This window comes from Triplophysa rosa, linkage group LG8 (genome assembly GCF_024868665.1).
Source record: "Triplophysa rosa linkage group LG8, Trosa_1v2, whole genome shotgun sequence".
Classification (NCBI taxonomy): Eukaryota; Metazoa; Chordata; class Actinopteri; order Cypriniformes; family Nemacheilidae; genus Triplophysa; species Triplophysa rosa.
This window is the reverse complement of record NC_079897.1, coordinates 27,227,183-27,250,966: the sequence shown is the minus strand read 5'-3', so window position 1 is coordinate 27,250,966 and position 23,784 is coordinate 27,227,183. Positions and strand designations below refer to the sequence as shown.

Here is a 23,784-nt window from a genome sequence, read left to right as displayed (position 1 = left end):
TGAAGCAGATCATACCCCTAGCCCCTGTCTCGGTCCCTGGGAGCCTGACTAGAGCCCCCAAACCATCACGGTGGCTACGGGATACGATCCGTCTCGGCTACGCGATACAACTTACCAGATGCCCGCTCAAGTTCAGGACATCCTTTCAACCTCAGTCAGAAGTTAGGATGCTCCTGTGCTTCGGGCCAGGGTCACCACCCCTCTGGCAAGCAATCGTGCTCGTCCCTCTAGCCGGGATGTTCAACGGGTTTGCAGCCCGTACTTCATCGTACCCAAAAAGGGGGGTTGCTAAATCTGCGTACCCTGAACAGGCACCTACTCAAGCTGCCGTTCAGGATGCTTACGCAGAAGCACATCCTGGCGTCTACCAGATGCCAAAATTGGTTCATGGCAATCGACCTGAAGGACGCTTACTTTCATGTCTCGCTTTCGAGTGGCGACTCCATCCCCACGCAGTCCGGCTCATATGGGAGCAGTTCGGCCAGGCACAGGGGGACCTGTTGCCTCCCCGGACTCCTCCCATTGCCCGCTTTGGTACTCCCTGACCGAGGGACCCCTCGGCACGGATACCTTAGCGCACAGCTGGCCGCGGGGTAAGTGGAAGTATGCATTCCCCCCAGTGAGCCTCATTGAACAGATCTTGTGCAAGGCCAGGGAAGAGGAGAATCAAGTGGTACTAGTTGCGCCCTATTGGCCCAACCGGACTTGGTTCTCGGAGCTAAGGCTCTTGACAACAACTCCCCCCTGGCCAATCCCCCTGGCGAAGGACCCCCTTTCCCAGGGGAAGGGGCACGTTACGGCATACCAGGCAGACCCCTGGAACTTCCATGTCTGGACGGGACAAGGAGATCCTGAGTGGCCCACCCCCGGAGGTTGGGACACCACTCAGACTAGGGCCTCGGCCACTAGGCTGCTATACGCCCATAAGTGGCGCCTCTTCTCGTCCTGGTGCTCTTATCGAAGAGAAGGCCCACGGAGTTGCTCGATCGGGAACGTGCTGTCCCTTCCTCAAGAGAGACTGGAGAGTAACCTCTCCCCCCTCCACACTGGGAGTGTATGTAGCCGCTACGGCCGCTCATCATGACCCAGTTGCTGGGAAGCCTCTGGGACAGCACAACCTGGTCATTAGGTTCCTAAGGGGGCGCGAGAAGGCTACCGCCTCGTCTTGTGCTCCGTACCCTCTTGCGACCTAGGTGGCGGGCCTCAAGAGGCCCCCCCTTTGAGCCCCTCTGGCCTGCCGCTCTTTCTCACCTCACGATAAAGACGGCTCTCCTGATGGCGCTCACCTCCAAGAGGGTAGGGGACCTACAAGCACCCTCCGTGTCCACAGATTGGCTAGAACTCTGGCCCGGTGTTTCGCCCCTGCCCATTAGGAGTGAGGCACACTCCTACATGGCTACGCCCAACACCTTCGCGAGGTTCTAATACCTACGCATGGAACCGGTGTCAGCCCGCATCCTGCAGGGCAACGTGTAGGACTGACAGCCGGTAGGGCGTACGCCTGCGAAAACCCTTCCCCCTTCCTCTAGGGGGATCAGCGGCTATTACACCTCCCTTCTTTCCCCACTGGGTAAAGAACAGGCATTCCATCCATCACTAAGCGCCCTCCTGGGAGCAAGCTGGGCAGAGCAGCCTTTTTTCCACCTTTTTTCAAAAAAGTTCTGGGACCCCCTACCTCTCCACTGGACGGTTACAATTTCGCGCTAGCGCTCATGTCTGACACGCCCAGGCCAGTCAGCGTCGCTCAGCTAGAGATTGTGACGCGGCACAGCACTGTGGCGTTTTCCATAGGAACCCCATCTGTCGGCTCGACATAACGTCGAGAGACCGACAGAAAGGGAACGTCTTGGTTACGGATGTAACCTCCGTTCCCTGATGGAGGGAACAAGACGTTGTGTCCTTCTTGCCACAACGCTGGCTGCCCGCCACAGCGGTCGAGGGATGCTCAGGCTCCTCAGACCGAAAGGTGAATGAACGCAGCACGCCGTCTCCCTTTTATACCAGGATATCAGGGGGCGGAGTCTGGCATGAAAATTTCATTCGCCAATTTCATTGGCCTTTTCTAAACTCAGAAGTTGATAGGTTCTCAAGAGCGAACCCCATCTGTCGGCTCGACACAACGTCTCGTTCCCTCCATCAGGGAACTGAGGTTACATCCGTAACCAAGACGATTTTATTCCCAAGATTGTTACGTTATTTTAACTTTTTTTGCTAAAAACAGGAACATAATTATATTAAGTATATTTTAAATAATTGATTTTCATAAAATCTACTAAGAAACATAATCTTTTTTTCAGTGTATATACAGTTATGAGTTTTGGAGGTTCCGTGCACAGTAAGTGATGATGTATTATCAAAGTCCAGACAACACGAGTAGAAATGGTGCATGCGTCAAGGGCCATCCTTGGGGTACGCCGAGGAACATTATACTGGCCACCCAGTGACTCCTTCTAGTAGTACCGACGAATATTGTCATGACCAAGTCGATTCCAAACAGGTTAAAACGTTATTAATCCAAATAGAAAATAAATGGCATGTCAGAACAGCTGTCCTAAAACCAGCAAAAACACGCCGATTAATGCCAATCACCCAATGCAATCCCAATGAGTAAACATGAACGTACAGACAGAATGGTGAGAAAATCTCTCCTGTGGGAAATGTAGATGTGACAGCACACAAAGCAGCCTATCACACACGGTAACGTGGGCAAATTCACACCCTCGGGGCGAAAAGTCAGAATTGCCAAGGTGACTCAACTCAAGTGGCCTAGTTTCCTCGCTGTCTGCTATTTCATTCCCTCCCTCTCTATGAATCGCAAGAGCAGGGAGGCGTTCACTCGCTCATGTCTGGCTGCATATTTAGAAGGTCACCATTTACATCGCCTTACCCTGCTTTCTTCTCTCCAGGGTTGGACAGGAGGTTAATGAAACCAGCTGGTTGGTGCACGCCTCACTGCCTCCTTCCCCCTAACATGATGAAACTGGGTTTTAGACTCTGCTCTTACAAAACATGGCATTGCAGCCATCATGAAATAAAGCATTTTCATCACAATGGGATCTCCTTTTTCATTCTGTTCCATTTTCTTGCCTTCCTCTGACATTTCATTGCTGCGACCCGTCCTGGTGGTTGGACGGGGAACTGTATTGGCATTTTGTGTATTGTTCTGCCTGTCCTGCAGTCTGGCTTTGGTCTCGTTCTTCCGGACGGTGGTTCTGAAAAGAAGCCCAGACAGCCTTGATTGGCTGAAAATAAAGTTGCGGCTAAGCAGCGTGTGACAAACCAGAGCAAAACTACAAGTCCAGTGTGTCTGCAGGTACCTGCAATCTCATTTAATATTTACACGATCAACCTTTATGCTACTGCAGCTCTACAAAACCAGAAAGATCTCCTGCAGCCCAGCTGAAAACATGACCAGCTTATGTTTTATAGGCTGGTGTCACAATCAAGCACCAGAACTAGCTTCAACTTCAATCTTTTTTCATCCGATTCTAATGGATGACAACCTTGACCTGTAGATCAGTGTTTTCAAACTATTGTACGCGTGTCACTAGTGATACTTGAAGAGTATCACCACCGGGGTGGTGCGTGACACGACAGGAAATCCAAAACGATACATTCATTTACATTTCCTGTTTTAATACGATTTCAAATGTTTCATACATGATTGATAAATACAGAATACATCTCTGCCTATGTGCAATTTGAATATAGTTGTATGAATGATTGTTTAATGATGTTTGGTGGATGTAAGTCAGGCGCGTGACGGCCAGCTCAAACACAGAGCGGGAGCAGACAGACTCTCACTCTCTCTCTTCTGACGAGCTGCGTGTAAATTAAGTGTCTTATGAATTTCTGAACTTGAAGCGCTGTTTAAAGCTGTTGCTATTCCTGTAAAGCGCTAGTTAAACACACGTCTGCATCTACTCCAGGTTAAATCAATGAAGCGCGTGTTGCGATTTAGTTTTGAGTCGCCGCTTTAACAAGAGCCGCTGCAGTACAGTGCGAGCCTCTGATTGTTCTATACAGCTGTTCTCTTGATGTTCAAGTATACTTACACAGCAAAATCACCAGTGTTAAAAAAAGGTCAAATTAACTCTCACAGTGTATATATAATCCACACTTTGCGTGTTAATTTGACATTTTTTAACACTGGTGATTTTGCTGTGTATATTTATTTCTCTTCTGTGGTAAATATTCTTTCCACATTGCTCGTCTTTAATACAGATTTCTAATCTTTCTGCAAGTCCCCACAAAGTTAATAAATCCCCATAAGAGTCATTTACAGAGCCCTGTTTACTGTGCACTACAGAAAAGGGTTTTGTGTCCGACTAACTTGAAAAACATGTTCTTTAGTTTGAAAACAGCTGGTAAATAAGTCATTAAGTGATACTTGGAACAACTCATTTTATGAAAGGTGGTACTTGATGTGAAAAGTTTGAGAAGCACTGCTGTAGATCAACACAATGGGGAACCTTGAACTGACAGTAAAAAAACTGGAAGTGCGTTTTTGTTATGCCAATGTGTTATTATTGGAATAACATATTCTTGATAAGCCCACTCCAACATCCTGTGAAGTGTCAGTCTGATGGCTTTTCTCTCGATGCGGGTGGTTTTTAATTGTAGGTTTAAGCTGTAAATTCATTTTACTGCTCTTTCCAGTAAGGACCATCTTCATCTTAACGCTAAACTAATAAACACGCGCAGATCGTTCTCCATCTTGTTAAAATGTGGCTCAAGCAGTCAGATTCGAGATGTTTCATAAGAACAAAGACATCATTACAGCACAGCCACAGACTCAATGTCAATATTCCCTCATGGGAAATGGAGATGTCAATATCATCTGATAATCCTTGATGCACTCTGTCTTTCCTTGTTAGGTTGTAATGGAAGTCATTTAGCTTGGCAAAGTGCTGTGAAATATGTCAAAGAGCCCTACATAGACCAAGTCCAAGTAAGTACAGCGAGACAATGAGGCAGGGCTGGTTTAACCCGGCCCGAGCAAAGATGAATGATTTTAACAGAAAGAAATGACGTGCTAAGGCAGCTCTTAACACTGGCATGGGCTGGATGAGGAATGAGATCATCAATTATAACTAAATCAACTCTAATAAGTCATGTTGCAACAGTTAGTCCTTTCTCCACCGTGACCTTTAGTTCCACAGAGACGATTGTGGCCAGTTTGAGAAAAAAGGAGCAAAATAAACCATGATGATATACACATCACAACAGTGCTTATAACTTAAAACAACATGGAATGTTGACATCGAATGGATTTTGATTTGCAGGTTGGCATATATTGAAAAAGGTGTGTTTATAGATATGATTTTTGTCAAATCTAAGATGTGGTGTTATGACCCGTTGGACATGAGTTTTGCTCTTGCATGTCTGTGGTTACCTCTGTTTTATAAATTGATGCAGGTGTCCACTAGCAAATGTGACACTGAAGGAGAGCGTGGACATTTTGCACCTTTTTATGGCAGCTTATATGGCGAAATATAGCTTTCCTGTGGCTCAGTAGGTTTGAAGGGTTTGATCCCAGGGATTGCACATACTCAAATACAAATGTAAAGTATAGTATAATGCAATGTAAGTCGCTTTGGATAACAGCATCTGCCAAATGCATGAATGTAAAGGTAATGTAAATAAAGACATTTGGAAAAGCTACATGCCTCACATCATTGTTTCACATTCATTGTTCTGGATTTCTTCGTTTGGATTTACGCACCAAATATGTTCTGTGAATTTGGATTATACATTTCCTTACATGATTCTGATGATTATAAAATATATTGAATGAATTGTGGAAACATTGTAGCAAGTGAAGTGTTTTATCACCATGGTCAAAATAAAACAACACGAGAAAGAGACCGGGGCTAGTTGTCCTACCTTTAAAACCACACAGGAACAAAAAGATAAAAAATAATCATATCCACTTCATTGGTACTGTTACACAGATATTTTGTTTGGACCACAGAACATAACCTAATCAATGTTACATTTGTCCCCTTGAAACCATACTATGAATGAAACTTTTCACCTAATATGTCTGACAACACAAGACATGTTGTGTGTATATTAACAAGTGGCACAGTATTAAAACCTGCACAGCAGTTATAGAAACGTCCATTTAATTGTACAGAATTACAATCTGCGTTTTTACAATTCTGTTTGCAGCCTAAATTCCAGCTCAGCTGTGAATAGCAATTGTGAAAGATTTTTCAGATTCTTGTTGGGACGTTGTGAGGCACAAAGACGAACGAAGAGGTCGGACTTATTTTGATAAACCTACAAGAGCACCATGGCGTTAAATAGATGTAGCGGGGCGAAAACGTCGGGTAATTCAGTTATGAAACAATGATTAATGTGAACACGCAGGGTGACAGTTAATATGTATCACCTCGTGATTTAATGGCACTTTATCAGCTGAAAACAAGCACATAACCACAAAAGCGTTGGCTTGTCAACTTTCTGAAATCTACGAGCTCTCAATGGATGACCCTACACACGCGTGTCACGCCAGCAATAACACACACTCGGGGTGTAAAGAACAATGCCAGAGTCATGAAAATTCTGTAAGAGCTAATAAAAAATACTGATGAAAATAAATTGAGCTGATAAATAACTTTGACAAGGGCCATTAATAACAGCCGCTCCGCTCCCCGTATACGCTCACAAGAAGGACTCGTGAACAAGCGCGCGTTTCCTGCGGCTTCTTTTGACGCGCGGGCGGCATCAGTGGGAAAAAGGCGTTCTAAATTCACGGAAATAGCTTGTGAAATCTCACCGCTTTCCAAAACATGCTTCTGCGTCTTAAATTGTTTTCATGAAAGGCTCAAGCTGCAACATTTGAAGAGAATCGCTTGAGAAATCATCAAGTCCATAAATCCTTCTTCAGAGATAAAGCTTTGAGTTTCCTCACATGAAAACAGTCTATCTAGCCCAGCCCCATGAGGCGGACCGAGGTCAGGTCCCAGAGCTTGTTTCTTAGTTTGCTTTTCAGGTCTGCTGATTCCAGATCAGCTTATCTATATAGACAGCAGCAAGAAGGGCACTCAGCCGCAAAATGAGTGCACTAAAAATACACCGCGCACCTTGGATACTGCGCAGGCCATCTGATAAGGCTCAAGTATACTCAACAGCCAAATCCATCGCATTGAGCTCCGGCTTAAGACGTCTGACAAGAAAGGAAGCAGGAAAACTTCTTCAGGGCCATAGTTAAAAAAAGCAAGGCTTAAAAACGGTCATAACCGTCATACGTGAGCTTGTTTATCATCTTTGACAACTTCATTAGGGGCTGCCAATTGGAACTCTGACCTTTCAGGAATAAATGCACGTCTGAAGGCTTTATTTAGGTTAAAGGGGTGATGCCATGAGGAATCCATTTTCTCTTGATCTTTTGACATATCATCAATACATCCTGCAGGTTTCATATCTTAAAATGCCCACCTCATCAATAACAAAAGCATTTATGTAATTGTTCTCTGGGAAAAACAAGAATGTGAAATATATATTAAACTATATATTCATGTAATATCGCTGGAGTATGGTAGTGCTGTTATATCAGGATGGCTGTGATTAGGCCAGAGGCACGAGGCCGCAGGTCGAGTACAGGAGACAATCACAGCCACTGATACAGAGCACTATCACACGACTGCGAGAGTGATATTGCATTTATACAACAGTTCAACAGCACACGTGTGTAGATAAATCAGAAACAACGTCGGAGTGTCTTTAAAACCTTCCGGTTTTTAAAGGAAATGGGGAACTACTTTCTTCCACCACGAATTCCAGCCCAGCACAACAGATAAACAAACCTCCGCTACTAATTCCAAACCGTCACTTCTTTTAAATGTGCGATGTGCTGCTTCAGTGAATTATTAGGGAGGAATAATGAGGCAGGGCGTGCGTGGGAATGAAAGAGGAGGGACACTCACTGAGAATGTGTCAATCCCATTGCACCGCAGAACTTTCCATGGTGTCACATAAAAATAATTACAATAAGGTATTATTGCAATTTTTCTGGTATATCCTAAATATCTGATTTATTTCCAGCACTGACAAAACCGTGTTTATGTGCTGCTCATGATATTATAACATTGTAAACAAACCAATGCCAGTAATCAGAAATATTATTAACCGTGATGAATAATATCGACTAACAGACTCACATTATAATATTAACGCCCCACTGGCGTCACCAGACGTGGTTTCCAGTTAAACTTTAAATGATCACATGAGTCCTATTTCGAATGCTTTTCCACAGTTTGTCAAATCAAACCTAAACCATCTCCACTTTGGAGTCTTTCAGCCATAATCCCTTTGTTCCCCTGAAGGTGAGTGCAATCTGGCCGGTGCGCGAGGAAGATTAAGTGCCGCCGCAGTAAGTCACCTCTCCCAACCCTTGCAGCACCTCACCGTTGACTCCCACCATATGACTTCCTCCACTAAATGCCACTTAAGCTATTACTGCTCTCCAGCCCGAGGCTGCGGCTGACCTGGGAGGCTGAGGACAGTGAAAGGGCGATGGGAAGAGACACCTGAGAGAAAGGGCTGGGCTGCATTGTCTGCTTCTGCTGACTCCATGAAGCCGTGAGTGCGTGTGTTTAACGCCGCTTTGCTGTAGCAGCACTTGCTGCCGTGATCCAGGTGTGTGTGCCTGTGTGCGGTCACCCTTACAGAACGAAGGTGTTTTTTTCATGCATTCACTTCATTACATTGTTGTGTCATCTTGGCATTTTGTTAAGGCGTTGCGAAAAAACGACGCAAATGATAAAAGACACATGCTTATCCTTACAACTTTTTAACTCACCAACTAACCCTTACTGCACCTTTTCTTCGTATTAATTTGGTATGAACTCATGCTAACAGATACAACGTTTGTTTGTTTTTTAAATGGATTCGTAAATGTTGAAATGAACATTATGATGAATAAATGATGCAGAAGTATTGTACGTTGTAAAACTATCAGGGAACGTTTGCATTAGGAAACACAGACACTTACTAGTAGAATGCACTTGAATGTTGGATTTCGTTGACATGATATTTCGTGCAGTGTTGTAGTGCTGCGCATACTCACATGTTCCATGAGCTCTCTTATCATCCCATTCCACTGGCCTTTATCATCCTGAAAGCCATACTTGCCGTCCTGCACCAGGTGGATCTCATAGGAGAAGCCCAGAATGCTGGCCAGCTCCTTCAGCAGGTCGATACAGAAGCCCTCGAAGCGGTCATTGCCAACCAGTGCCTTGTCAGACTTCTTCAGCATGACGTATGGATCCTCCTGTACCAATACAACGGGTCAAATGAGAAGTGTTTTTTCTTACTGAATGAGAGTAATGTCCTCTGACAGCTGACTGAGCACACACACACACACACAGTACACTGAGAGAAGTTTCAAAGACAACACAGACTCACTTGACATTACACCGGAGAACAGTTGGCTGACGTTAAAGTATACAGCTCGCGTGTACAGTCTAGTGTGATTCAGTTCATTTGTAAGTTAATACACCGGATCTAATATTTTCCACATCCAAACAGAACATAAGGAATGCTGTACTGAACACATGAAAGGCCACACAATGTTTCTGGAATTGGCTTGTGCAGTCCAGGTGGTTGGCAGAGGTTTCAGATGTTGGCCAGGGAGAGAACGGTCACAGCCCTAGAGATGCTTGGCTCTCAGCCTACATTCTGGAGAACAATACTGTACCTACAGCATCCTAAACATGGGTTTGGAAATGACAGTGCTGTTACACTAGTGGTCATCCCCAGATCATCATATACACACTTCAACGTATGTGCCACAGGGATATTCACAAGGGTTGAAAAGCAGTCTGTCGATGTAAGAACTGGAAAGGAGCTGCCTGGTATGATTAACAAGTCGGTTTACCCTAAACTGTGGAGCAGAATAGATACTGTACATCATGCAATTCCCCTTTCTTACACACTAAATCATGTTCATATTTCAGCACACAAAAAAGCCCCGGATGGCCGCGCCTTCTGAGCACGAGTCAGTGTTTTTAGAAGGGTCAAAGCTTTGGTGTTGGACCAGGATCAGGTTTGAGAAGCTCTGAACGCAGTGAAACAAGTGATCCTGGCTTACAGGAGGTTGGCATTGAAAATAAGACCCCCCCACCTTCCACTGGCTCCAAACATCTGAACAGAGGGAGGATGATTGTCCGGAAACTGTGTCACAGCTGGTGACTAATTCATGATAATGCACATCCATATTGTGTGGCTTTGGGGAAGAACCCGCTGAGGGCAAAGCAGAGAACACAAGACAACGTTTACTGGTCTGGTCTACAGCTTCTGATCTGTTCGCACATTACAGAAACCACCAGGTGTCGTGCGTTGATCCAAGTGGAACTGATTGAACTAATCTAGAGTATATGTTTTCATTTCAAATGACACCACCCGGTTCATTGTATGCACTGCCATGAAGAAAAGCTTCAGATGTTATTACTAAACCCAGTGTGTTCATCAAGATCTCATCTGCAAACAGATGGCTTACTTTCCTCAGACCCTGAAACTCATGCTGAGGTGTGTAGTGGACGCAACTGGGACTAAGACTTCCCCCGGGCAACCAAGAGCTTTTACTGTTTATATGTCTCATAAGATGTTCTCAAAGGCATATGCCCTCTCACTATAAACATGACCTTGTAGACCAATTTTGGGATGTCTCCTCAGCGACTTCACACAAGTCTATTGCTACTTCCTTTTCAATCTTGAGGGGTAAAAAGGACGCCTCTCTTCATGTAGAGATACCATAATACAATAACTCCATTATCAAGCATAATGTGCTAGTGTCCTGACAGCAGCCAGAGATCACGACTTAGGGTGTATTCACACCAGGAAAGTCCGCTAGTTCACTTGCTTTGGTCCGGACCAAATGCAATGTTGATTTTTTTGTTTGGTGTGGTTCGCTTTCACACTGCCCTTTTTGCAAGTGAACCAAAATTGTAATCAAAACCACATGTTAATGCTAAGGTCATCCATTCATTGGACATAAATTGTCAGGCAGGGAAAATCAGGAGATCGTTCGTAGTGCAGTTTTTATTTTATCAGCTACTAACAAAATATGCATAAACTTTAATAGCATCCTAAGATACAATGTCTTCTATATGATGCTTTTATTAGTATTTTGAAAAGACGAAGATGTGCTGCAAAACTAGGGATGGGTATCATAGATTTTAATGGTATTACAAATTCTGCTTATCGGTGTACTTAACAGTGCTTTTCATATTTTTATGCAAATAAGGAAACCAAAACAAAGACAATAAGAATAAAAATTACACGGCTTTATTTTTTTAAAATGTAAAATAAATTGTCTTTAGCTTGGACCAGCAGGTTCAATATAGCTGCTACTTTAACAAAAGTTCAACATTTTAAATGGGTTACTGAATTTTACTAGACCGATTTATGCATGTTTATTTTATTAGAATAAATTTCTGGATTACATAAATTCTCAATTAAATAAAATATTGTATATTGTAAAATATTGTTTTATTTGTATTAAGGAAGTATTTTGAATTTTAAAAACGAGTACATAATGAATTAAATGTGCCACGTTATTTAATCCAAATGAAATGTGTCACGGTCCCACCGTCTTGTTTATGAAATTCTAGTCGTGTGGTGGGATCGGGGCAGAGTCCTTGGGTTTTATGTGGGAAGGCCATGAGATGTTTATGTTTTTACCTCTCATGTGTTTTTCCAGTGTCTCGTTTCCTCGTTATCCTTCCCTAAGTGTTTGATTACCCACACCTGCCCCGTGTCGTTATCCCTCGTTTGTCTTCCCTTTAAATACCCTCTTGTTTCTTTGTCTTGTGCTCATGGATTGGATTGGATTGTGTTCCATGGATGTGCTACGTTGTGTTTGTTTCCTGCCCGTGTGTCGAGTCATTGATTTCGTGTGTGGATTACCCTTTTTCCCTTGTGAGTTTTGTGTTCCTAACCTGTATTGTCGTGTTTAATGTTAGACGTTTGATCGTGTCCTTAGTTTAGTTTCTCTGTTCTTGTTTTCTTTTTGCCCCTCGTGGGAAGTCTTTTGTTTTATTGTATTAGTATCAGTTTCGTTTTCCCCATTGTGGGTGTTTTTGTAAAATAAATATATCTGTTAACCACTTCACTGCCGTTGCCTGCGCTTGGGTTCTTCTTTCACCACCAGTCGTGACAGAATACAAGAGCCAACGCTGAACCCAGCAGGCAGCATTATGGACGTCCTCCGATCTCGCCAGGCTCACCTCCTTTGTAGAATCCGTCAGGGTGAGGCTGACATGGTGGAGTACACCGAGAGGTTCCTGGAGGCTGCAGAGGATATGGCTTTTGGTGAGGCGGAGCTAACGGTGATTTACAACAGTGGCCTAAACGATCCGATCTCGCCGGGAGGAGATGAGGATGCTGAGACCGCTGGGCTTCACGGACATGATTAGGTATGCCATGAATCGGCCGGAGCCCAGGGTCTCAGCCCAACCCAATCCATCTCCCCTACCCGCGATCCCGTAGGGTCGCGTCATGGAGATCGGGGTCATCGGCATGGCCGCACCGTCCGCCTCTCCCCCGGCAGCTCCTCCTCCGCCCATCAGCATCCGTGGCTGGCGCAGACGAAGGGAGTCGTGGGACTCCCCGTCCGACTCCTCCGGTACGGAGCTAACCGGGCTCCCCATCGCTTCTCAGCAACCGGCCACATGTCCTGTGGCCCGGTCAAGGAAGAAGAAGCCGAGGAGGGGGAAGCAGATGCCGGTGCAGCCGACGTTCAGTCCGGTGTCTGGTCTTGTGTCCAGTCCTGTGTCCAGTCCGGTGCAGCCGGCGTCCAGCCGGATCCAGCCGGCGTCCAGTCCGGTGATCCAGCCGGCGTCCAGTCCGGTGATCCAGCCGGCGTCCAGTCCGGTGGTCCAGCCGGCGTCCAGTCCGGTGATCCAGCCGGCGCCAGCCGTGTCAGTCCGAGTCCAGCCGGCGTCAGCGGCCTTCCAGCCGGCGTCAAGCCCTGTCCAGCCGGCCTTCCAGCCGGCGTCAAGCCCTGTCCAGCCGGCCTTCCAGCCGGCGTCAAGCCCTGTCCAGCCGGCCTTCCAGCCGGCGTCAAGCCCTGTCCAGCCGGCCTTCCAGCCGGCGTCAAGCCTGTCCAGCCGGCCTTCCAGCCGGCGTCAAGCCCTGTCCAGCCGGCCTTCCAGCCGGCGTCAAGCCCTGTCCAGCCGGCCTTTCCAGCCGGTCCCTGGGAGACTCCCAGGGTCAAAGACTGTCCCTCCCAGGACTTATCCTAAGTCCCCCAGGACTCGCGCCCTCGAGCGCAGCCGGGGACTGGGACTATTCCCCACCCCCATGGACTGCCCCCTATGGGCCCTTGTTTTGCCCCACCCCCCCTCCCATGTTTGTTGTTTTTGTTGCCCCACCCCAGTCCTGTGGTCTTGTTGTCATGTCTGCCCCTTGTCTTGTTCACCATGTTTGTCTGGTTTTTGTCTTTGGTCCAGTCTGTCAGGTCTTGTTAGTCACCCCTTGGTGAACACCTGAAGGTGTTCATTAAGGGGGGGGCTCTGTCACGGTCCCACCGTCTTGTTTATGCAATTCTAGTCGTGTGGTGGGATCGGGGCAGAGTCCTTGGGTTTTATGTGGGAAGGCCATGAGATGTTTATGTTTTTACCTCTCATGTGTTTTTCCAGTTTCTCGTCTCTGTTCCCGCCATCTCGTTTCCTCGTTATCCTTCCCTAAGTGTTTGATTACCCACAGCTGCCCCGTGTCGTTATCCCTCGTTTGTCTTCCCTTTAAATACCCTCTTGTTTCTTTGTCTTGTGCTCGTGGATTGTATTGTGTTCCGTGGATGTGCTACGTTGTGTTTGTTTCCTGCCCGTGTGTCGAGTCATTGATTTCGTGTGTGGATTACCCTTTTTCCTTTGTGAGTTTTGTGTTCCTAACCTGTATTGTCGTGTTTAATGTTAGACGTTTGATCGTGTCCTTAGTTTAGTTTTACTGTTCTTGTTTTCTTTTAGCCCCCTCGTGGGAAGTCTTTCGTTTTATTGTATTGGCCTCTGTTTAGTTTTTTCCCCATTGTGGGTGTTTTGGTTTTGTGTTTTACTTGTATTAAGGAAGTATTTTGAATTTTAAAAACGAGTACATAATGAATTAAATGTGCCACGTTATTTAATCCAAATGAAATGAGCAAACTAGAGGTATTCCAGCTCATAAAAACGAATATTAGAATATTCGTTTATTTAAATTAAACCTAATTTTTTACGTTTTTATTTAATCAAAATTTCACAGCAAGCTTAATTATCATTAAATATTCATAACGCACTAATATTATATCCTGTATATATCCGGTATATGTGTTTTTTTAAGTTGAAAAGATTAGCAACGTTGGAAAAAGTAAATAAAAAATAGAAAAATATTTTTTTAAATAAAAGTTTAAACTCATGCGGAGCAAACGCATAAAAACAGAACGTAGAAAAAACGTTTCAAACAGAATGTATATAGGCCTATTTTCCTCTGGTAAAAAAAAAGACGCGCTGCTTCGTTTGCCCGACTGAGTTAAGATCCTAAAAAATACCCCGCAACACAGAAAGAGCCATTGTAGTGCTTGTTTCCATGTTTATTATGTGACCATCATTTGAGGAAGATATTTACTATTTCTACTGATCCCCACCGCATATAAATGTTGTTCTCTTTCGCGTTTCATTGTCAGTGTCTGCCGTATTTAGCTCTGCAATGTAACAATACAGTGTGTTTTAAAACTTCAGTTAGAAATTCATTTGCAGGCTATAACTTGAAGGCGCGACGCCCCCATCGAAGTTCTTAGGAGGAAATACAGGCTTTCAGGTATGGAAAAAGGTACCAATCATATTTTAAAGCCCAATTCATTAACATTAGTTGCAGTTAAATCTACATTTTCATGTTTCAAGCTTAAATTAGCATTCGTTGATATGTTTTTAACAAATGAACATGAATTTAAAAATAAAAGCCGCTCTGAAGTTATGGTAATAAATAAACTAATGTTAATAATGTAATATTACGTTGGTATTTTTATACCTAATGTATTAAGTAATGTTACCGAATTCTGTGGTATTTTAAATAATCTTGATACGGTGATGTGAGCGGCCGGTGTGTAAACTTAAAAATGAATTTGTACGTGTTCCTAAATCTTTGTTCACTCAGTCCGCAGACAAACTTAAATATTTGATGTGTCTTATAAAGTCATTGCAGATGAAGAGAAGAAGCGTTAAATGAGAATGAACATTCTAATAGTGTCTTCTGTGGCAGTAACTTAACCCTGTGGGGAAGTTTTTCATTTTCAAATAATAATTGCAGGTCTAATATTCGAATAGTCGTGCACAGCCCTACTACATAGTTAGGAGACACGCAGAGCAGTGCGGAGCCGGGCGCAAGTAAAAGCATTCACGGTCACAGGCTGCCCGTGCTGCGCGTTTAGCCCCGGTGCCCGTTTAATACCGGGTTTCGAAAACCATCCCTGACAGTTCCGGCAGAGAGAGCATGCTCTTATGTGAGCCTATGACATGCTGACAGTGGCACTGCGCAAGAAACGGATTTCTGCAACTGGGTCGAATCGAGGACGGGCATGTTCACACTTTAAACGAACCGTACCAGAATTCGTTTGGTTGTTTGGTCCGCACCCGAGTACGATTGCTGTATTCACACCTGCCCAAAAGATCCTCACCCAAGAGGGAAACGAATATGAGTTTGATTCAATCGAACCAAACAAGACAGGTGTGAATACACCCTTACACTTCTGCCATGTGCCTTCATCAGTCTTTCCAGACCTAAAACCATAACAGACGTGTTGTTGTTCATATGAATTGAAACACATACTGTAAGGGTATTCACCCTGACACACTCAACACTTCCATTAGTGTTTCTCACCTCTACGACTGTGCCTATTTTTCTCAAGTGTTTGTTTGTTGTATTTGTTCCCTAAATTCCACATCAAACAACGTTTCTAACTAGCACTGCTGAGTGTTGTGCGTAGAACGAAACTGAAAGCAAAACTTTTTCCAAGTGGTCCAATTATCTTGATAATAGTTTGATGGCAAAAAAACCCTTCAGCTGTAACCATCTGTTCCAAAGTCAGTGCAATTCCCTGAGGTTCGGTGGCAAATCCACTTTTAACGTCCCATCCACCCATTCGCCTGCATTACCATCCCAAACAGAAGGGAAATGTAGCCAACGGAGTGAAAAAAGGAATGAAGAGTGGCAGGGAAGTGCTAATTTTTGTCTTCAAAAACATCAGACATCCTTTCGGAAAGCTGATGCAACAATGTGATGTCAGAAGAGTCTTGGCAGAGTTCCACTTCTGCAGCCGTGTGTGCAGACATTGTTTGTTTGGGATGGAATAACGCTTGTTAATATTCCAACGTTTAGAACTGTGCTAATTGGTACGTGTGCTGGGTCAGGTCCTCTGTTCAGACTCAACCTGGTTTACCACACGCGTTTCATGCTGCATTACACCCGGACCACTGCTCGCTTCCAGAACAGCTTTGATTACATCCCATCAACAAGTGAACTCGTAATCACAGCCTTGCTGCTCAATCCACATTTAATGACAGTGTTTATCCATGTTGATAACTCATATGCCTGTCCAAAATAAGTCTTCCGAGGTTCCCGAAACATGCCTGCGACATGCATAAACGCAGCCCTTGGGGTGTTAGTAAAACTGCAGAGATGACAGAGGCGCACTTTATTTTAAGGCATGCGATTCGGGCTGCTATCGTAGGACCGAGGGGGTTGATTCGCTTCCACGGCTTTCATTCAAATGACTCAAACGAGTTACACGTGTCTCTAATTCTGCGTCACAAACCAGAGGTGAAGGTGAGACGTCTGGTGTTGTTGATTCAGCCAGGTCAATTTATTTCAATGACTGAAACACTGAACGGGACAGCCAGCTATTTGGCATGTCTGTGAGGGGAAATGAAATGAGAGTTTCATTACTTGACAAGCCACCTGGACGCTGACCTGAAAGCAGAAAAGCAGCAGCAGAAAGAGCAATAAAGCCCTTTACATGGAGTGTGTCAGCGACCTCACCAGGATAGTGGTGATGAGCAGCGAGCGGTTGGAAAGGGAATCTGTGATGTTCATGCCGTTCTGCCTGGGGACCTCGGTGATGTTCAGACCCCCGGATGCACTCCATTTGCCCACCTGAGAAAGATGAAATTGATGTAGTCAGAGCACGTTTGGCTTGCCTTACCTGCGTGACCCATCGGAGCGCATTAGCGGCCCTGTGCCGTGCTGGTCCTGAAGCATTAGCTGATTGGCTCCTCTGTCTTTATGCCAATGGGTCTGTGCTTGTGTTCGTGAGCAGCTAGGCCTTGCATATATATATATATATATATATATACACTCCCAATACATTAACATCAGAGAAAGGGCAATTCCATCCAAGGAGATTGCTTCTCAATTCAATTTAGCAAGAAAAAAGAACAAAGGGGAAAAACAATCTTAACGTTGGCATGAATTTGAAACCTGTAACGCTGTTTTTGCGATTTTATTAAAGATGACGTACTTGGACATATTTTTTCTTTCTCTAATCCTTGACAAATATCCAACAAAGGTCAACTATAAGAGTGCCATTGGTAGGTCACATTTCTACTATAACGCTATCAAAACACTGCTCGAGCAAAACATTGAAATACGGTTGGGTGGGATGGATTGTTAGTTCTTACCTTTACTAGGTCAATTACACTTTTATCATTCCGTGTTTTGAAAAAGGTTTTATTACCATAAGTTTATGTGGGCAGTTGACAGATATACTGTGCATGTGGCATACTGTATGGTGTGACATAGTAAACATTTAGAAAGCTAACTGTTAATAATATATTCTTGTATATAATATAATTGATATATGTATGTATAATATATTCAAACAAGCATGAAATCAAGCTTAATATTGTCTGCATGCTCACTTATTTACTCTGTACTGGGACCAGTCATCAATCAAAGAATCAGTTTCAGCTCAGAACATGGATGGGCCTCCAGGCATACCTGAAACCAGTAAGTCGGGCTGCGTATCGGTTCTGATGTTCCGATTCGATTCCGATTCACAAGCTCTCAATTCCATTCAATTCTCAATTTGAGTCAATGATTTTAGATTTAATACAAATCCTATAGAAAAATACTAAAAAAGATCAGTAAACATCCAATTTCAACGGTGAATTAAACCATGAAATGAAGAGCCACAACACTTTAAACACCCTTGGGTATATTGAAACAGAACAGGTAAGATACAGTACAATAAATGAGCTGTAAAGAGAGGCTGCAATCATATATGAACAGTTGTCTGTTATGTGAAGGTGATGTTACATACATACGACACACCCGCATCCGTCATGTTAATGAAGCAATGGATGAACGAAACGCCCGGCCGTTGTAAAAAGAAAAGTGACATCTAGTGGATAGTTGTAGCAATAACAGTCACATTAATTAATGTTCAGTGCTTGTGGAAATATGAAAGAAAAAAATCGATTCACGGCTTTTGAGAATCTATATCCAATCAACAGCATTTAAAAAACTGCCCAACCATGTGTCATTAGTTAACATTCACACGCGCACAAACACGCACACACGACACGAGTGCAATGTAGCTGCATTCTCAACATAATGCCAGTAATCAAATCTGAGCAAATGAGAGTATAGTTTTACCCAAACAAATGCCTGCAGCGAGAGTCACTCCTCAACAAATCATTACTGTAAATAACCTCATGGCTGTCGGGATTCATCTTGGCCCAGGGGCGCGTGGAGCCCGCTCGGAGCGGCGTGGCTTTGTGAATATCAAAGTTGTCCAGGTGCAGCGAGCACCTGACGCACAGCCTGCCACGCTTTGATTTGACACGTGTATTAGCTGGATCGTGTGGAGGTGTGTGAATTCAGAACGATGAGCTGAGACACATTACAGGGTGATGTAGCATTCTTGCAAATTGACTGCAATTAACTCAATTCATTAAAGCCATTATCGGGGGAAGCCGCAGTTATTCATTTAGGATGCCGACAGGAGACTTTCTTGGCCTCCTTAATGTGAATGCATTTGTGAAGCCATTGTTCTTCCCATGAACGTCTTTATTCCAATCTAAAATGCAGGTTAATATTCAATTTCCATCATGGTGTCCTCCCAGAACAGTCTTCTCAGAGAATATGCACTACATGAGATTAGCTATGGGGACTTTTTTGGGAATGATAAAGCACAGATTGTGTGGAGGTGTTTGGCAGCTCGAAGAGAGTCTTGACAAAAACAACTCCAATTTTCGCGTCCACAAATAAAACATCAGTGAAACATGCAGACAGGCATCTGAAGAGAGAGCCTCGTGACTGCATCTGACTTCAGTCGCTCATTAACAAAGGGTTGTAATTGACTCTACTTTGTGCTCTAATCCAATTTGCTTTATGATCCACTAACTTATGCTCATGTTTAAACACCACATTTGCTTCCTTGTTAGGAGGTCAATTAAACGTACGACGTAGATTGCTCTTTATTTGCACAGCAATGGTGACCAAATGAGACAAGGTACAAAAGAGTTTAATGCAGCAGAGGCTTATTTAAATGGAGAAACAATCACTTGCATCGCTACATTTGAGTCTTTTGGCAGCTTGCTCGTATCTGGCGCGATAGACAACTCAAGCCAAATGCGTCTTTATTTAAAAGTGCCATCAAAACAGCTTTGTGAGGCTTTTATACTGCTGCTGTGTAAAAAGAGAAATGAAGAGGGTAAAGGCTGTGTTATTGTTCATGTGTTTTGTTTAGCGAGCAGTGTGTTTGCGTGATGGTTGTTCACCTTTTGAAGGCCGTCCTCTTTAAGACTCACAATGTCCAGATCAAAGTCTGTGCGCAGACCCGTGGTTCTGTTGAAGCACAACCGTCCCGTCAGCCCGTCCCAATGAGACTGTGTTCAAACAAAACACAACAAGAGATTTTAAAGAAGTCATATGACACAACTAAAAGGAATATTATGGTTTGTATTAGATGTAATGTAATGTGTAAACAGGATTTAAGGTTGAAAAACGCTGTATTCTCCACACACCGTGCATGTTTGTATCTCCTCTTTGCTCCGCCTCTCTGAAACGAGCAGATTATTAACAAAGCTCATGGCTCTGAAAAGCGAGGTGTGCTGTGATTGGCCAGTTCACCAGTGCGTAGTGATTGGTGGAATACTGCAAGCGTGTGAGGGAAATGTCATATTTGGAACATCAGGTTCCTCTTCGATTGTACTGACAGGTACGCCAACCTTACTTGCGTCTACATTTGGGCGGTCTCAGTCAAATCAGACCACCAACTGATGTAGATTTGTGGGGGTGTGGCTACACGAGATGTTTCAGGCAGGTCTGGGTGAGCATTCGCTTTTACATAGAATGACTCTTTTGTTCCCACACTTTCATTTCTGCAATTTTACGTGTCTAATACAAGCATGAGCAACTTATAACACACCAAAGACAAAGAAAAACAAGTGTTCACGCCTTATGATCCCTTATAAAATACACCTGAATTAAATATACAAATGTAAATTTCAGTGCAGCTTTACCTGTACACACAGCACCTGGACTATTAACACTGATATTAAGAATCACTGTTGGAAATGTCACTGATCCACATGAAAATTCCATGCAGTACTGAATTTAGTTAAATGAAAGCGACATAATACGTAAAACATAATGTTATTAATATTGGCATGTTGAACTACTAAAGTCTATTGAGTGACTGCACTGAATTTAAACAGGAGGTAAATGAGGCGTCTGGTGGGTTTGGCCGATTCAATTCAGATTCACACTCAGGATTTGAAAGGACCGTAAGCTGTACATTTTGCCAGTGCACAAGTTTCCACACATACACACACACAGCTTTTATTTCCTTTTTAATTACATTTTACATCTCAACGCCTCCGACACGTCTTCCCTCCAGACCTCTGTCATAATTAAAGACCCTCACAACAGTCTCTGGAGACACTGAAAACATTACAGTCTCCTCCTCTCGGTTCCTCCCGTGTTCTTTAACCACACACGCTGTACAACACTCTCCATAACCTCCTCCAAATGAAACACCTCTGCTTTCCATAAACTGAACAAGAGCGAGAAATAACCGTGTGTGTTCCCCATTATGCCACATCGCTCTCCACGGCCCTCCTTTTACTCTTCTCTCCACAGAGCTGTTCAACAACTCTAATCTGCTGTCATGAAAGTCTCTCTTGTGAGCTGAAGTGGGACGCTGGGAGTTTAGGAATGAAATGAATGACCAAACACAAACTTACTGGAATCTACTTCAGCAGGTCAAATGGATGCAGCCTAGAGATGTCTATCATGAAAAATGGAATGTGAAAAACAAAGATCATATCTGAATAACAGTGCAGAAAAAATGTGTTTGGACACTTCATCTACACTTAAAGTTGCATGAATGTCAAAGCAACTGCCATCTGCAAACAAAGAATGCCTCACTCTTTTAAGACACTTTTCCGCTCAAAAATGAGATTCCTTTCATCATTTACTCAATCTCTTGTCTTTTCAACCCTGTATGACATTCTCTCTTCTGCAGGAGTGTTGATAACCAAACAACACTGAACCCCACTGACCTTCATTGAAAGAACAGAACATCGTCATACACGATCTGTCTGCACAGCGCCACCTGATGGTTCATGGTTTCAGTTCGTGTACATGTGCGTGTGAACCGGTGGGGGGGGGGGTGTTGGGGGGAGTCTGACTAACTGAACACTCTGCCAAAACAACCGTGATCTTTGTCATTACAAGAAAAGTGTGTGTGTTAGACTACGTTCACACTGCCAGCCTTAATGCCCAATTCTGATTTTTGCTCAAATCTGATCTTCTGTTTGGCTGTTCACATTATGTTAGGGAATGTGGCCCATATCAGATTGCAGTGTGAACTGGTCGCGGTCCTGAACTGAATCACAAGCGCACAAGAACAAGAACAATACGTCACACGCATCACGCTCAGAGTAAACATGGAGGCCACGGACGTTTGTGTTAACGCGTCCCTCCACTGACTAAACTCGCTGCTCTCCTCCATGTTGTTACGATTAAACACGTCACACGGTAGGTCACACCGGCCCAGAATTATGACGCGGGTCGATGTAGAATGACGTAAAAGTCGCATGAATTCCCATATGACCATTCAGACTGAGGTCGCATTATGAAACATCAGACCTGTAACTGATTTAGGACCACATATGGAAGTGGCTCAGATCAGATTTAAAAAGATCGGAGTCCATGTGGTTTGTCCTGTTCACACTGACATGCAGTAAACAGATCTGGGTCACATATGAGCATGTCCTGATTGTTGACAGCCCTGGTTTACATTCCTCCTGTCTTCGTTTGGAAAAGTACTGTATATACAACATATGCCTTTTGTGTGTTATATATGAATACATGATCTAATGCCATGACATTCAGGCATTTTTGAGTGTTCCAAAACTCTCCTGTATATAACCTGCAGTTTAAAGACGATTCACTGCACGCAGCGTCAGAGATGTTCAGCAGAGCCGCAGATGATAATGTGTTCTTTAAATGATATCTTCTCGGTGTTGTGTAGTGTTTGTGACAGCGGCGCTCTGGGCGAATGTCATTACCTCTTTAATAAAGCTCATGAAGCGTCCGCCGAACCTCCAGGGCTTGTGCCGATGACACTGCAGCGAGTTGACAGTCATCTGCGGTGCGTGCTGGTAAGAGACCGACACGATGTGGACGGCGTCGTACGTCAGAGCAGCATCTGTCTGGAATAAACAGGGGGCCGATATGTCAGCAGTAAGGAACAGGAGGAGCGCACGACCCCATCGGCTGACAAGACAATCATCAGCACATACTACTGTCTGTATGAACCACAGGCAACACCTCAAAGCATCGTTTACATGTCATGCCTGTACAATGTCTTCATTCCCTTATGAACACGCTGGAATCCATCATCTTTGCCTAAGAAATGCTGTAAATTGATGCTTTAGGCTCAAGCAGAATACTATGGGCAGTATTGTACACCCGGTGCAAGGCGCAGCACAAGTGTTTTTGCAAGTTTCCGCCCAGTTCTCATTTTCCCGTCCTGCGCCGCGTTGTTTAAATAGCAAATGCATTTGTCCGCCCATGGGCGTGCTGGTCTAAAAAAGAGGTGTGCTCAGGCGCATTGCTATTTTTGCGCGTTTGCACGTTGCTATTTTGAGGAACTTAAAGTAGACTGCACAATAGACCAACTCAAACCTGCTCTAAAGTCTAAAGGCAATGGCACAATAGTTTTTTGTTTAAAAAAAAAGGATTACAATGTAAAAAAAGATTATTGTGGACACAAAGATAAAAATCCGGCTTGTCATGTAGATGGTCTGCTCGCGCGCTTTAACCTCACGCATGCACGAGAAGATGCGTTTCCTATAACACAAAGTTACCACAGCGTTTGGTTCTATATCTTGTTGTTTCATTGTTTTGCACAAAGGGCCCACATTGTAGGAAACTGTGAAACAGACATTAATGAACAGTATTTTGGTAAAATGGAGAATAGTGTTGTCATCAAGGAGGTAAAACACAGAAATACAGCTGGAGATTCACGTTTTCTTACCACATTGTTTATATGATCATGTTAATCTCACGAAACAAACTCCATCACAAGTTCTCATGGAGACCATGGATCAGGCCTAGTGACTGGTTTGTAATCCACACAAAACTGCACTGTCTGGTCTAATTACTTGCGTCTCGCTAAACCAAAATATTATAAAATGGTAAAGATACCTTGCACCAGAACATGAAACATAGAAATTCACCTGGAGTACAGTGCTACCTTACACCCTCCAAGATAAGAGGCTAGAAGAATATTCA

General features: G+C 44.0%; 1 protein-coding gene across 1 annotated transcript in view; it reads right to left on the bottom strand.

The window, feature by feature from the left end:
- grik3 (glutamate ionotropic receptor kainate type subunit 3) overlaps positions 1-23,784 on the bottom strand; it is a 110,975-nt gene that overhangs the window by 30,135 nt on the left and 57,056 nt on the right. The window contains exons 7-10 of the mRNA XM_057339242.1: positions 22,557-22,700; positions 19,761-19,868; positions 17,020-17,133; positions 9,077-9,280 (exon numbers count right to left, since the gene is read on the bottom strand). Coding sequence (XP_057195225.1) covers positions 9,077-9,280; positions 17,020-17,133; positions 19,761-19,868; positions 22,557-22,700 — 570 coding nt within the window. The remainder of the gene's footprint in view (positions 1-9,076; positions 9,281-17,019; positions 17,134-19,760; positions 19,869-22,556; positions 22,701-23,784) is intronic.